The 14,815-nt window shown below is 41.1% G+C and overlaps 1 protein-coding gene across 1 annotated transcript; it reads right to left on the bottom strand.

Annotated features, from left to right (window-relative positions):
* Positions 1-10,102: 10,102 nt before the first annotated feature.
* On the bottom strand, positions 10,103-10,783 carry LOC120772853. Its single transcript, XM_040101669.1, has one exon. It carries the CDS (start codon positions 10,568-10,570, stop codon positions 10,103-10,105), a length of 468 nt encoding a protein of 155 aa, XP_039957603.1. The 5' UTR covers positions 10,571-10,783.
* Between the last annotated feature and the right edge of the window lie 4,032 nt (positions 10,784-14,815).

Raw genomic sequence — 14,815 nt, 5'->3', positions numbered from 1 at the left:
ACCCAATTTTCGACGGTTTTCAAGCATAAATGATAATTTCATACAAAGTTCGTCAATGGCTAGCTTGTTGGTATAAATCATAGATTTGACATCGCCTCACGGGAAATAGTCTAATGGCGTCAAATCGCTCGTCAGAGGCGACCAATTGATTGAGCCATTTCGGGAGATAACACGTTCATCAAACTTTGTTTTCGATAAATTGATTGTGACTTTCGCTGTGTGGCCTGTGGCGTCATTTATTTTTTGAAACCACATATTGTCCAAGTCCATATCATCCAATTCGGTTCAAAAATATACGGTTATCATCGATTTCCACTCACAGTAACGTGCCGGTATTGATTATTACGGAAGAAGTACGGGCCAATGACGCCGCCGGCCCATAAACCGCACCAAACCGTAAGTTGTTGGGGATGCAATGGTGACTCATGAAGTGCGTGTGAATTGCTGCCTGACCAATAACGCATATTTTGCTTATTGACGAAGCCATTTAGTCCGAAATGAGCCTCATCGATGAGGATGATTTTTCGATGAAAATCCAAAGCGGCTTCAGTTCTTGCGTCAATTTGGTCTTGTAGGGATGTAGGCCAAGATCTTTTCTCAAAATTCGCCACAACGACGTTACAGAGATGCCCGACGCTTGAGAACAACGTGTGGAAGACTAACTTTGGTATTCCTCAATAGATGCGCTATCGGCAGCTATACTCTCGACACTACGAGCACTTCTTTGTCGCACTGGCACGGGGATATTTTGTATTGTGGTTTCAAATTTTTCCACTAGAGGCTAAATTGTTGATCAGACAGGATGATTATGACGACCATAAATTGAACGTAGCGATATTAAAGTTGTGGTCACCGACTCCAAATTTCGTTGCTGGATTTTATATCTTTCTATGGTGGAATTGCAAACCTTGCTGTCCCTATCGGTCTACTTTTGAGGCGTCGTTTTGAAAAAAAACCCGTTACAAGCAATGGTAGAGTCGGCTGAGACTTATAAAGAATTCTTTCAGAGAGAAAATCTTATCTCTAGGTTAACCACTTAAATCAAAAGAGTGTTGGTTAGCAAGAGGATTACCGTGTCTATTCCTGTCTATTAACTGCATCGAAGTCAGTTTGTCGATTACAGAAGAAATCTTGCCCTCTATGCAATTGTGTATTATATAAACATTTCAAGTTCCGGTTGAATTTGCTTTTTTTATTATACCATTCTACGCCATCGCGTCTTTAGATCAACACTTATTAATGGTCTTTAGACCTTCAAGCAAATCTTTTCCAAACAAAGTGTCTCTGTTAACTAAGTTTGGGTCACTATTTATAATTGTTAACCGAGAAACCAATGGAGGAAAATATAATAGTGTTAAATTCAAGATTTACATATTATTAGGTTCTGATCGTACTAAAAACGAGAGAAATGGAACCATTAGCTGTTCAGTTACATATTAGATTTCACATACTTAGGAACCTATAACTGGGAGGAGAATATGGGAAGGTAAAAGAATGTGAGAATATTCTGCTTAATAATCTTTAAAGAGCAAATAATGACGGCCCCGATGTTAGACTAAATATTTTGTAAAGAAATGTATATATTTTATTTAAAAATCACAGCCAAATGCTTACACAAATTGAGGTTACGGATTTTTTAGGCTCTTTGCGTTTTTTACGTGCTTTTTACCAGTCAATCTGCAACTTTTCGCGCGACCTGTCACTGCGGGCCGCGACCAATTAATCTTCGGAAATAATCACGTTAAATGTTCTGCCAAGGCGGCAATGGACAACAAACGGCCGACGATGAGCTTTAGACAAGGGCCGATGAATGGTTGCGGATACCTACACTTATACTATACTTTGCCCACAGCTCATGGAGTGCGTCGCGTTGTGCGCTGGACAGCGCAAATTAATCGCCTAAGGCGGAGCAGCTGTGTGGGGAGAAAAACCTGCGACACGCAAAAGCGACATAATTCTCCGACGCCGAGCCGCGGACGTTTCTGTGTGTTGTGCCGTTGAAGAGCCAACAAGAGACATTGCTAATCGGATGTTTTAGCTAAACAAAGCAGAACAAGACACTTGGAGGCAAAAGAAGAGCAGTAAAGAAGGAGGCGTGTAAGCAAAGCAAAGACAAACAGGCAGACTGACGTCTAGTTAACAGAAGAAAATGTGGTGGACAACGCGGAGTAGCGTAACGAAAATAAAAATGTGCCTAATTGAAATGACACACGTCACCGAGGCTTGGCTTGGCTTAGTTTGTCCGCTGCCAACATGGTCACTCTCCATGCTCCTTGCGACAGTCAGGCTGAGCGCATAGCGCGCTGATGATGACGTTGCCACTTTGTATTGAGCAACAAACCATACATACTCGTGCATTACCGTTCTGCGATGATTAACACTTGACGAGTGCGCCCAATGAATGACCAAAAAAAAAACTTTCTGTGCGCTTTGTATTTTTGATTTTTTGTTTGAGGGGAAATAGAAAAAAACTGATAAATGTGGCAAGTGTGCAAACAATTCATGGCCTGTAGGCGTGGCTGGCTTTCCATTTAATTTCTGCGGTTGTTTTTTTGAACACTACTCCACCCTGTAAATTATTTAGAAGCGTTAATCATTAGCTAAATAGACTTTATACTTGTATTCCAAGTGGATATGCGGCTGAGTGGGTCTGCAGATAATGAAAAGCAATTATTTCGTCATTTTATACTAAGTACATGTGAAGTCATTGTAGCGACTGAAATCTAAACATTGCATATATCTCTGCTTTTTTTTATTATTTTCATTCAGTATTTCTTCTAAGTGATTCAATGAAATGAGTTTCGACTCTATTGTGTTTTCCCATCTCGAATTATCATCATTGATACTCCATATACTTTACATATTTTTAGAAATGATTATAATTTAAGTCAGTATAAGAAGACTTGAATTATAATGATTTCTAAAAATTCGTGTACTGAAGGCGTAAATCTAAGATCTCGATTCTAGATAGAATATGGGTTAGAAAAGAAACGGGAGGGTCACTTAAGCGAAAATATGCGAAGAAGTGATATATGGAAACAGTTTTGTGCTCCGATATTTCGGACAGAAGTTAAGCGCGAAAAGGGGACCAAACATTGTTTGAATTTATATTGAGGACAGAAATCGAAACGGTTCAGAGACTTCTGTGAAATAAGTACTAAATCAAACTAAGCGGTCTTAAGTGTCAAAAATCATTTTCAACAGTTTATAGGGGAGTCTAAGTGATGACTATAGATCAGCGAATAAATTTGATTTTACTTCAGGATGTCGGTTATATTAATGGTCCCAGCAAAGTGTATTCTAAAATCCTCTGTCATATAGACTGCATCCCTGTAAATCTGAGCCACGTCTCTCAGTGGGGTATATTTTCATTCCGATAATGCACTCAAAGCTGGTGAAAGAGTATTTCACTTGATTAGTAATAACGTCGGCAACTTCGATGTTAGACCTATTTGAGTGCCTGGTCACAGCGGTGTCTCTGGGTAGTGCAAAGCGGATGAGTTCACAAGAAAGACCAGCACTTACGCAAATTACATCAGGCTGGTAATGAGTCGGTATTATCGTGCCTTCTTGCATTCCTGTATTGAACAGCTCGGGCTAAGAGCTTAGCGTTGGTCAGCTGCCAGTACATGTGCAGTTAAGAAATCCATCCAATCAAGAGCGGAACGTTAGACGTTCTTTGAATTATTTGAACGTAGCAAGGCTCATCTCGTCGCAAAGATATAAGTTCTAACTGGACATTGTGGTGTTCTAGACAAATTGGAGTGAGATGGAAATCGCCTAGACAGTTTATCTTCCACTATCAAGGCTTAGCTAAAGTAAAGTTGAAGCAGCTTGGTCCCTTCTATGAACCAGGTGGATTGGTTAGAATTGATTACAGCCGCCTCAATAAAATTGTGGTTGGCTCAACACGTGTTATTGATGTGCATCGGACATTTTGTTCCATACCTAAAAGTTCTGGTCATCACAGCGGACCGACGTTTCAAAGTAGAATCATTCGTGGTTAAACGAATATCATCTTGATTCTTCTTCAAGGCCGACACATCCGAAGATGTAATTGCCCATGCCTCCGCACCATATAGTAGGACGGGAATCATGAGGGACTTATAGAGTTTGGTCTTTGTTCGTCGAGAGGGGACTTTACTTTCAATTTCCTAACCAGTCCAAAGTAGCACCTGTTGGCAAGAGTGATTTTGCTTTGGATTCCAAGGCTGATATTATTGTTGGTGTTAATGCTAGTTCCAAGATAGACGAAGTTATCTACGACTTTGTAGTTATAACTGTCAATAGTGATATGCAAGCCAAGTCGCGAATGCAAAGACTATTCGTTTGATGACAAGCGATATTTTGTTTCGTTCACTACCAGACCCATTTGCTTAGCTTCCATATCGAGTCTGTAGAAAGCAGAACTAACGTTGCGGTGTTTGAGGCGTACGCCACCAGCTATACACTCTTATAGAAGATTGTACCTACTCTATTGAGCTCGGCAGCTCGAATTATTTTGTCCAGCAATAGATTGAAATATCACACGATAGGGAGTCTCCTTTTTTGATTCCTCGTTTGGTATCGAACGGCTCGGAGAGGTTCTTCTCGAACCGTACTGAGCTTCGTTATTGCTCAACGTCAGTTTACACAGCCGTATTAGTTTTAAGGGGATACCAAGTTCAAACATATTGGCATAAAGGCAGCTTCTTTTCGCGCTGTCAAAGGCGGCTTTAAAATCGACGTATAGGTGGTGTGCGTCGATCTTGCTTTCACGGGTCTTTTCGCAGATTTGGCGCACGGTGAAAATCTGATCGATTGTAGATTTTCTAAAGCCATACTGATAACGTTCAATCAGTTTGTTGACGGTGGGTTTCAGTCTTTCACGCACTACGCTCGATTCTCACGGAAGATTGGGCAGAGTACAGTTAGCTTCCAATCGTCTTTAACCTAAGCAGTGACTTTCAGTGACAGTAGAAGCCTTTCCAACTTTTTCCTAAGTAAATTTTTCACTAAGCTCCTTGCTTACAATCTTCTCTTAGAATACAGGTTTTCAGCATAAGTAGAACCAATACCAGAACAATATAAGCTTGACAAAAGGTGCTAAAAAACGGTTTGAGAGAAAGCACATAGTGGTCGTAGACTTGAATATGGATTTCTAAGTTCTGAAATCTCTAGAAAATATTTTGTATTCTCAATTCTTCGTCTTGAAATTTGGAGCAACTATCTGTGCCATGAATGCTATGAATTTATGGCTTGCAGTGAATCGCAAGCTGATTGGTAATTGTGCTATAACATAATTTTCTAAAAAATGACGCAGCAGCTGGTGGACTCGACCCAACATGCGCCTTGTAGGAGCTTAAGCCCTTGGATTTATTGTACAATTTTCTCCTTTCAAATGCACGTGTTGCCTACAAAAGCATGTCCAGATCAGCCGCGAGAAGGCGTAAAGAAAATTGTATTTCAAAGCTGGAATAACGGTCTGTTGCACGTGAGTGACGCATGCTTGTCTACGCACATACAGACACAATGCGTTTGGCAATAACTTGCAACACTGAATGACAATGAGTGCAAATTTCGACATGTAAAACTGCCAGCCGGAGTGACCAGCGGGAGCAGAAGAAGAAGAATGGCTGGAAACAGTTGTTGCAACATTTACAACAAATGGGCACACCCACATCTGCGCGTCAAACGCTGCGTGGGTTAAACGGTCCGTACGGCGTGGCGCAGTGTTGTTAATCCTACGTGCAACATCTTGGCGCAGCAAGGAAGCAAAGAAATGCTATGTGCTTATGCTTAGGCAGCTGGTGTAGCCACGGATGCAATGGCAGGGACGGCGAATGGTGGCATCTCCACTTTGCGCGCGCTCACTCGCCCGCCTGGCACATTGTCAATCCGCGTCAGCTTTAGTGGCATTTCGAGAAGCGTTTAAGCGCGAGACAGTTTTCACAGCAATAAATCAAAGTGGAAAAATGTGCGCACACACAAAGCCATGTTGCACCACCTTAAATGCGCCATTGTGGGTGTCAAGCAATGTGCGTTTTTGTTGTTGTTGTTTTTGTTTGCTCTGCTAGCTGTACGGCGTTAACAAATTATGGCCATGCGCTTGCAACATCGGGCGATTGATTATTTGCGGGCGTTGTTGCATGTTGCGAGTGACTTTTGTCGCAGACAATTGGCGTGGCAGCAGCACGGAGGACACGAGGTAATTATGACGGCGGAGATTTAAGTAAACGCTGGAAAATCATTGCCGTCAGCTGGCGCACACGCTGTCTGGCTGTCCGCCCGCGCGCAATCAGAGCTAATCGCACTGGGCGGGCGCTAGTTGAGGACGCTTGCGTGCCACACGAGCTTTGACCACCAGCTGGCCGCATGGCAGTGCCCTTCTCTAGTTGACACAGTGGTTGGCATGAAAAGCGCATGCGCAGCTGCCAGTCAGTGTGTTGGCGGCGCGCGTTTTTGGGTGGCATGCAACATGTTACACTTAGCAGTAAATGTCCGCGTGCTATTTGTGTGTACAACGGCATGTTGCATGCCACAACGCCACAGCTGCCAACTGACAAGCGCGAAGTGGACACACTTTTTCGGCGGCACTGCGGGCTCCGCCAGCAAATAAAAGGGCAGTGATTTTTTATTAATTAAAAAAAATAGAAAAAACAACAAATTTTTGTTACAAATAAGTGGCAGCATTTGCACTAGTACATTTGTAACACCACAAACACGCCTTTTTAAGTTTCGAATGGCCGGCGGCGACACTTTTTGTGGTGTTGTGGCGGTTGTTGCAACATGCCCGCCTTGCATTGTCTCTCGCTTTATTTTCGAATATATTTTGGCAAATTCTCGCGTCTTTCGGCGAATTTTTTTCTGTTAGTAATAACGAAATCACGATTCACCATCATCGTCGGGCATCGTTAGCCGTCTAACTGTTAGTAATACAGGTAAAAATTGCAGCAACAACAATTGCAACGGCGCAGAAATACGAAAAGTAATGGCAGCGATAAATGTAATTGCCGTGATGTGCAACATTTTCATGCCACAGGCGCTACCTGTCGATCGTTGTTAGCTGATATGTCGCGAGCGCACATTTCTCTTTTTGTGCACACCAAGTTGTTGTTGTTGCTGTAACTTTTCACTCGCCTTACCCGAAAATCTTGTCTTTGTTGCGCTTTTTGGCTTTTACATGCCAGCACAGCACACATATTTATTTATCTATGTATACCACTTGACCATTGTTGCATGCCACCGTCTCGCTGTCTCATTATCCGAGTTGGTTGTCTTGTTGTTTTTGCCTGTAAAATCAACAAACTTGTTGCCACATTGCATTTGCATGTTGCAAATCTCTGCGCCTTGACTATTGTTGACTGTTGTTGTAGGCCAGTGAGGTGGGGAGCGAGCGGAGTATTTTTCTACTGTAATTTGTTATTTTATTGCTGTTAAGTTCGTTTACAACTATCATTTTCTGCGCCGCAAATTTTTCACTGGAGAAAGGTAAAAATTTGGCGAAATTAAATTAAGTGGCATGTTGTTGCTATTCTGCGAATTGAGAACCCCGGGTGTTGTAGATTGTATGAGGAAATGTATTTTGATAATTATACTTCGCGTAGCGTGTACTTGTGGTCCTACATATGTATGGTATATACTTATGAGTCTTATGAGTTGTATTTTGTTGTTGTCCTAAACAGCTATGCAGGGATACTTATTGCAGTGACGGTTGACTTATTTACTCAGAAATGGGTATTTTAGATCAGGGTAGGTCATTTTCAGCGCAAAAAAAAACAAAACAAGTAATAAGAAACACATTGGAAAAGGAAGATAAAATAGCAAAAATGGAAGGAAAAATAACTTTTGGGCGATCTGAGCTCAGGAAGACGGAGGGAAGGGTTTTAAAAGGTTTAAAATGGTCCGAGAAAACTAAAGGTCTTATGGAAACAAGAAAAATGCATAGGTAATACAAATATTTAACTTTGAAAAACCGTAGTATTGATCCGTTTTCACACATATATGGCACAAGAGCATTATGTCAGCAAAAAAAAATTCTTCGCGTATTTCAACTGGAATTCACAGACTGACCGATATGTTCAATAAAAAAGCAGGCATATGACGACAGTGATCCACATAAAGCCACGTGATAGCCGCGCTTCTCTAAGTTAAGAAGAAGCTCAGCACAGAACAGGCGAACTTACTTTTGTGGAAATTCAATTGGAGTACCCTCAGCTCTTGCTTTTGGACCATCAGACTGCTGACTGGGTTCTATCTCCACCTCCACATTCTATAGTACAAGTGAAGTCGTCAAGATCTCTGTGTTCTATCTCCACCTCTACCTCCACATTCTATAGGACAAGTGAAATCATCAAGATCTCTTCTATGCCGAGATGCTTTTCCACTTCATCCATCCCCAACGTGTTTTTTTTTACCGTTCGCGAGGTGGCGCTTCTTGACTTCGCTTCTGTACTTCGCGAGCAGAAAATGCTCTGCTACCTTATTCCTTTGGAGGATGCAACTTTGGCTTCGATTTTTGTTGACTGATTTCGGCACCCATAATACCCCCCAGCCGCTAATCAGAAGGTCCGCATTCTGTCGTTGTAAGAGCCGCAGAGCATGTTTCGGGTTTATCACGCGATTTTTGCACACCGTTGGAATACTGCTGCGATCCACCGCCTCCAGTTTCGCTTCTTTCCACAGGATTGGAGGCGTTCTGACAGCTTCCCTTACCCATGTTAGCGGCAAGTCGTTACTACATTTCAAGATTTTGATTGCGCTAAGCCATCTTGCTCCATAAAATGACGGCATGAGTGCCCTTGGCGAGGCGTCAATTCTCAAAAGAGGGCTTCCAATAGCTTCATTTCCACTATTTTCCACTGCTCCTGTGACATTTGTCTCAGCGGGTTGCCGCGATCTATGAACGCGACGGTCAAATGCCTTTTCGCAAACTCATTGGTTGCGGCCGCTGCTTTGGACGTCGTCGGCTTGTCGTTCGCGTGCTTAACGTCCATCTTCCTGGCTTCGTCTTTGCACTTCCTCTTTTTCGTGGACGCCTTTGGTTCGCGATGAGTATGAGATGGATCCGAAACATTACACCAATTACGAGTGGCGAGGTGTGCCTGGCCGTTCTTCACCTCCTCTCAGCCAGCCGTTTGACTTCTGCTTCCTTTAGGCTGGACTTGCCTTCGAGGCGGTTGCGTAATCCGATCGCGGAGAATTAGTAGTTTATGAGATTTACTACTGTGATAAAATTGAAAGGTTCATTGAGCAAACTAAAATTTGTTTTACTGAATTAAAATTAATATAATCATATGTCAATATGGGAGATCTATTGTAGAACTGTAGACTTACAGGCGACCTCAAAAAACACTACCAAGAATAATTGCCAAGAATGTTACAAATACTAATATAAGTATTATGTTATTGTCGTACTCATGTTACAGTAGAATACAGCACAATACTTCTAATGAATTGAAAGTACGGCAACTGTCTTTCTAAAGCTTAGAATTTTCGTGGTCTTACATTCGCTTACAATTAAAATTTTTCTCTTAAACTACAAACATGTACCTACATATACATATAAACGGAAAATTTCTTTCTATAAAACTGGATGATCTTTAGTATAGATCTCTGGACATATATGTAGGTCTTTGCGAGTGAATAATAAAATACTAAGTAATATTCCAAAAGAATCCGTTTCCCTAAAATAGATGTTCCGGAAATGCTTTGACAGGAGCTTATGAGTTCGCTCTGATAACATCACCTTCGGAAACAGATAATCATTGGACACCGTGGAAACACTTTTTCGAAACGAGACGAGAACTTAGTGCTCAAAACAACTTTATAACAATTAGTCGTAGGTTTTTCTTTGATTTAAGACATTATGATTAACTCTTTGGTGACTTGTTATCACTTACATTTCAGGAGCGATTAATTACACCAAGAGCGGAGTGCCTAAGTTTAGCGTATATTTATCGCTTTATTTAATAACTATGTAGATTTACATATGTATACGTATGAAGCTATTAAGCTGCACTGAAGGTAAAAAATGGTCTCTTAAATGCAAAAATATCTTTCTGTCTTTCCAACTTTCCATACGAACTCTTTCGCTACACCACAAATCTCTCTTTCGCTCTCTCTAAGGCTGGTTTTTCTCCATAAGTTCGGCCACCAGCTCCAGTAGTATGGGAAGACTTTTATGCTCGAACGAACCGACCGCACGTTCGAGTTGCTGACGCGACGGACGCACATTCTCCGCGCCACTTTCCTGTGCGAACATTTCGGCTGTGTAGTGAAAGCCATGCCAATGAAAGTACTCCATGATCAGCTGTTGCATCATCTTCAAACGTGGATCTTGTCGTTGTTCCTGGTCGTCTATCTCACTAGACGCTGGTATACTACTGCTAGCGCTCAGCTTACTTAGGTCGGGTAGTTTGCGTCCCAGTAATGTGGTTTGACCATCATTCTTACCTTTCATCATGGCCACCATTTTGGTTTGCAACATGCAACGCACTTCCTGTAACACGCCATCTTGTTCGAATTTCGTCTTGATTGTGGCATACAACTGATTGATAGCCTCTTCCTTTGAGATATAATTCTTTGACATTTTGCCTGCCGTCCGCTGTACTACTGTTGCTACTGGTAGCCACTTTTCCGGTTCGTCTCCACTTCTCCGATTTGATTGCTGATTTTTATAGGCAGGTCCGAATTGAGCTTGGTTCCTTTGGTGGATTGTGGCGTCTTCGATGATTAATTGTTGAGCAGTAGATGTGGGGAAATTATAAAAGCGTGCAAAATGAAATAAAATATAAACACTTTTGACAAGCGCCGACAAATTTCGAAGTCACGCAAAAAACATTGAATTTCAATTTCCGAAGAATTTTCCGAATATTTTTTTTTATTACCTATTTTGTTTTGATCAATTGCTTCGGTTGTTCGGTAAGTGCTACTTATTGAAAGGTTAAGTTTATCATTTTTTAAAGATAATACTTAATTGCATGAAGAGAAAACTTCCATATCGTAACTTAAGATAGTGGGGTTGAGTGTTCTCGATGATCCTTATAGACGCCAGAGTGCGAGTTTGATATATGGATATACATACCATGAAATGTCGAATTCACGAGCCTTTTCACTATCACTGCTACTACTACTTTGTTCTTCACCCAGCTTAAGCCCATGTTATAGGGAGACCATATGACCCAAGACCCTGGTTTATTTAAACTGCTGGAGGAAAACGAATCCATTATGAGATTAGGTTAGTACCTTTTTTCTGTTTGTTTGCGTTTGATCTCCATACGTTAGGTTAAGAGTTCGATTTTTGAAAGCTTAGAACGCCGATCCGTTGTTGTAACTTATACATTATAATTGATCATAATATCCTCACACATCGACAAATCCCTTTGCGCCTATCAAAAATCTTATGAGATGGATCAGACACCTCAGCAGCCTTACTTTCTGGGAACCAGGAGACATAGCGCTTTATCGGTTTTGAGGATATTATGATCGATTATATAGGTCGATTTGGCGGTGTCTCCTGGTTGAGCACACAGTTAACGACTTCAGTCTGAGAAAATACTAAAGTGGTCCAGTAGCCTACAGTTAAGATTGACGAAAAAATCATTACAGGAAACTACCCCTCCCACTTTCGCTCCCAGCTTTGACCCTTCCTCACATCCACCTCCACAAAACCTTCGTCAGTATATGAGCAAAGCAAAGGCCACTATGAATAGCCTCTGGGACGCAATAAACTAATTTTTTAGGGATGCAATGCAGTTGAGGGAAGAGTGAATTTCAGCGTGTTCTTGTCCGGACTCTTATAGCTGGAACACACCTCGCAGCAATGCACTTACCAGCAATCTCCATGGTTGTTATGGGCAAAATGGCAATAAGTCAACAATCTAGCGAATTGTTTTATAAAATTGAACGGTAACCTTAAACAGATTTATGGAAAAATAGATGAAGCCATGCGTGCTTGTATTGTTTCAGAGCCTATTTTGAAAGCGAAAATAAAGACTTGTATTACAATAAATTAAAAAAAAATTGTAAGTCCGGGTCAAATTTGATCAGATGGATACAGATCCATAAAACATTAAATTTGTCAGTGAACTCACAAAAAGAATATATTTGTTGTCTAATACAATTCATATGGCATCGCCAAGTTTTGAAATATTTTTTATAACAATTTAAATTCAGAAGTCTATATACCATATCAAATACACAAAATATTAGAATAATAAAATGAGCATTAAATTCATAATCAAAGGTAATAGAAATTGATAATATTCTTTTCTCTCAGAAAAGCCACAGAATAGATTCGTGCGAATTGAAAAATTATCCGACAGCGATGAGAAAATCTGCCAGCATCTTTTGTGTCTGACAGCTGTCAGCTGTCAAAAATTGACCGCCAACTAACATGCAAACAGCTGAGAATGACACGAGGCAAGCGCAGTGGGGCGGCCAATAGAAAGCATAGCAGACGATCGTAAGAAAGCGGACAAATGGGAAGATAAATACAAATAAATATCCGCCAATTGACAACACGGAGGAATAGCTGTGCCAGCTGTTGCCGATTCCCAGCGAATACAACAGCAACAAACACAACGAAAGTAAGTTGCAGCCGAAGACACGCCACGTCACAGCCAAGCAGTTGGCGTGCAACATGTGAATGAGAAAATGTGTTGATGGCGAATTAATGCAGCAACAATGCCACAATATATTGTTGTTAATATTGTTGGTATTGCTATTGACAGCGCTCATTGGCGGCGGCGGCGGCCGGCAAAGGCAGCAACGCGGCGCATATTGTCAATAGCGACGCAAATACGGACTTGCAACATTGCGTATAACAGCGGGTTGTTGTTGTTGCTGCAAGGCGTGCATATGTTTGGCGGATGTATTAATATGCTTGTAAGTGTGTGTGTGTGTGTGTCGAGGTATGAACAACTTACTTAATAGCGTTGTGGCATGCAAAAAGCTCATAATCAACTATTTAAAAGGCGGCAACAACGCGCCAACTTCATCTGCAAAATAGTGGCGAGCATACAAAAACAACTGTTAGGATAAGCATGTATGCTTGCAAGCTTATATTTGTCGGCTTTTGTGCGGCCGTTGCAACAATGTGTGTTGGTTGCGCGTAGCGAATCGCTTTGTTGCCGCTTTCATGCTCCGCTCTGCCGTTGTGTTGCTTGCCTCGCAGGCAATATGCCATTTTGTTGTTGGCCTTGCTTTATAAACTTCTTCTGCGCTTTCCTGCTTATCTACATTTTATTTAATTTTCTGCCAAATAAAGCAAAAAAACGGGAAAAAACAATTGAATTTTATTGTTGGGTGTGTGCGCGCATCCGATTCAGTTTAGCTAAAGTGTTGTTGTTTTTGTTGCTAGAATATTCTCTCTTGGATTTTTCAACAGTTATCCGATACACGTATACATATGTAAGTTTATTTACATATATACACACATATCAGCTCATGTGTGCTCTCTTTTTGTGCTGCTTATGCGGCCTATAAACGCCTTGTCACATAATTTCGCCTTAATGACCGTGTCGCGCCCCAGTTTTAGTTGTTGCCTGTTCCCTTGAAATATTTTGGCAATCAATAGCTTTGATTTTATTGCCCTCTGTTGTTTTTTGGCGACTTGAAATCGAATTTCGTTCCAGTTGTCTGCTAGTTGTTCGTTATTTATTGCCATTTCGGTTAATAACTGTTATTATATACTGACCAGAGAAGTGTTGGCATTGCGTTTGTGTGTCTAATAGGATAACTTTGATTGCCTATTCGTTAGTTCTTTAGGTCTTGTGATTTAAGTTGAGAATTATTTTAGTGAATTATGGAAGCTTAGTCATCGAAATCATATCTTTATGTATTATACATCTGTACATATGTATATTATGTTGAACAGGAGGTGCAAGAAGAGGAGACTATAAAACATCTTCTATGCGAATGTAAGGCTTTGATTCGGAAAATATTCGCAACTTTCAGTAGAACTTTTCTTGCCGATGTTTCGAAGTTTGATGTTTTGTACTGATGAACTTCTTCAGAACAATACGGTGGTCAGAAAGGAGACAACAGAGCGAAGGAATTTTTGTCCCGCTAGTATCATAACGAGCCTCCTAAAAGTCTGGGTGCGACGTCAGTAAAGCACTCTATTCCCCTACCTATCATACCACTTTGTGGAAAAGGTTCTCAGCCTAACAATAAACGAAAATTTTGAAAGAAAATATGGCTTAAATTTTCAACATAATCTCCATTTAGAGTGATGTGTTTATTGTAGTGTCTTCTGTCCAATCCTCAAAAAGGGGGACAACACAATCTGCGCCAAATATCGTGTGATAAATTTCATTAATAATAATGTTAATAAGACCTTTTTAATAGCAGGGTGAAGTATCGAAAGCCGGAGTGCGGAACTTTAATCTGACCTAACCTAAAACCTATCAAACTCCCAACCATCGGCTAAGCATCACATCGTGGACCTTTTTTGGGGTAATATGTAAAAACTGAAGCCCATCGTCATTAAACTGATTGAACCCTATCAATATCACTTTAGATCTTGAAAATATGCTATCGACAAGAATTTCGCCATGCACCAAATCTGGGAAATGACTCGTGAAATGAAGATCGACACATACCAACTCTTCATCGATTTTAAAACAGCTTTCGTAAAAACGAAAAGGAGCTGCCCCTATGTCGCTATATCTGAACTTGGTATCCCTGCAAAGCTAATATGGCAGTGTAAACTGATGTTGAGCAATACCAAAAACTCTGTAACGATCGGGAAGGACCTCTCCGAGCTCCTTGATACCAGGCGAGGTTTCAGAGAAGGAGACTCCCTACTGGAGAAAATAATTCGAGCCGCAGA

The sequence above is a fragment of the Bactrocera tryoni genome, chromosome 3, assembly GCF_016617805.1.
Source record: "Bactrocera tryoni isolate S06 chromosome 3, CSIRO_BtryS06_freeze2, whole genome shotgun sequence".
In the NCBI taxonomy this organism is placed as follows: Eukaryota; Metazoa; Arthropoda; class Insecta; order Diptera; family Tephritidae; genus Bactrocera; species Bactrocera tryoni.
Note: the sequence above shows the minus strand (reverse complement) of the source record. Positions and strands in the feature narration are given on the sequence as shown.

What these genes read in the sequence shown, in the direction of transcription:
- LOC120772853 (XM_040101669.1), bottom strand. Translation starts at nt 10,570, where the DNA reads ATGTCAAAGAATTATATCTCAAAGGAAGAGGCTATCAATCAGTTGTAT.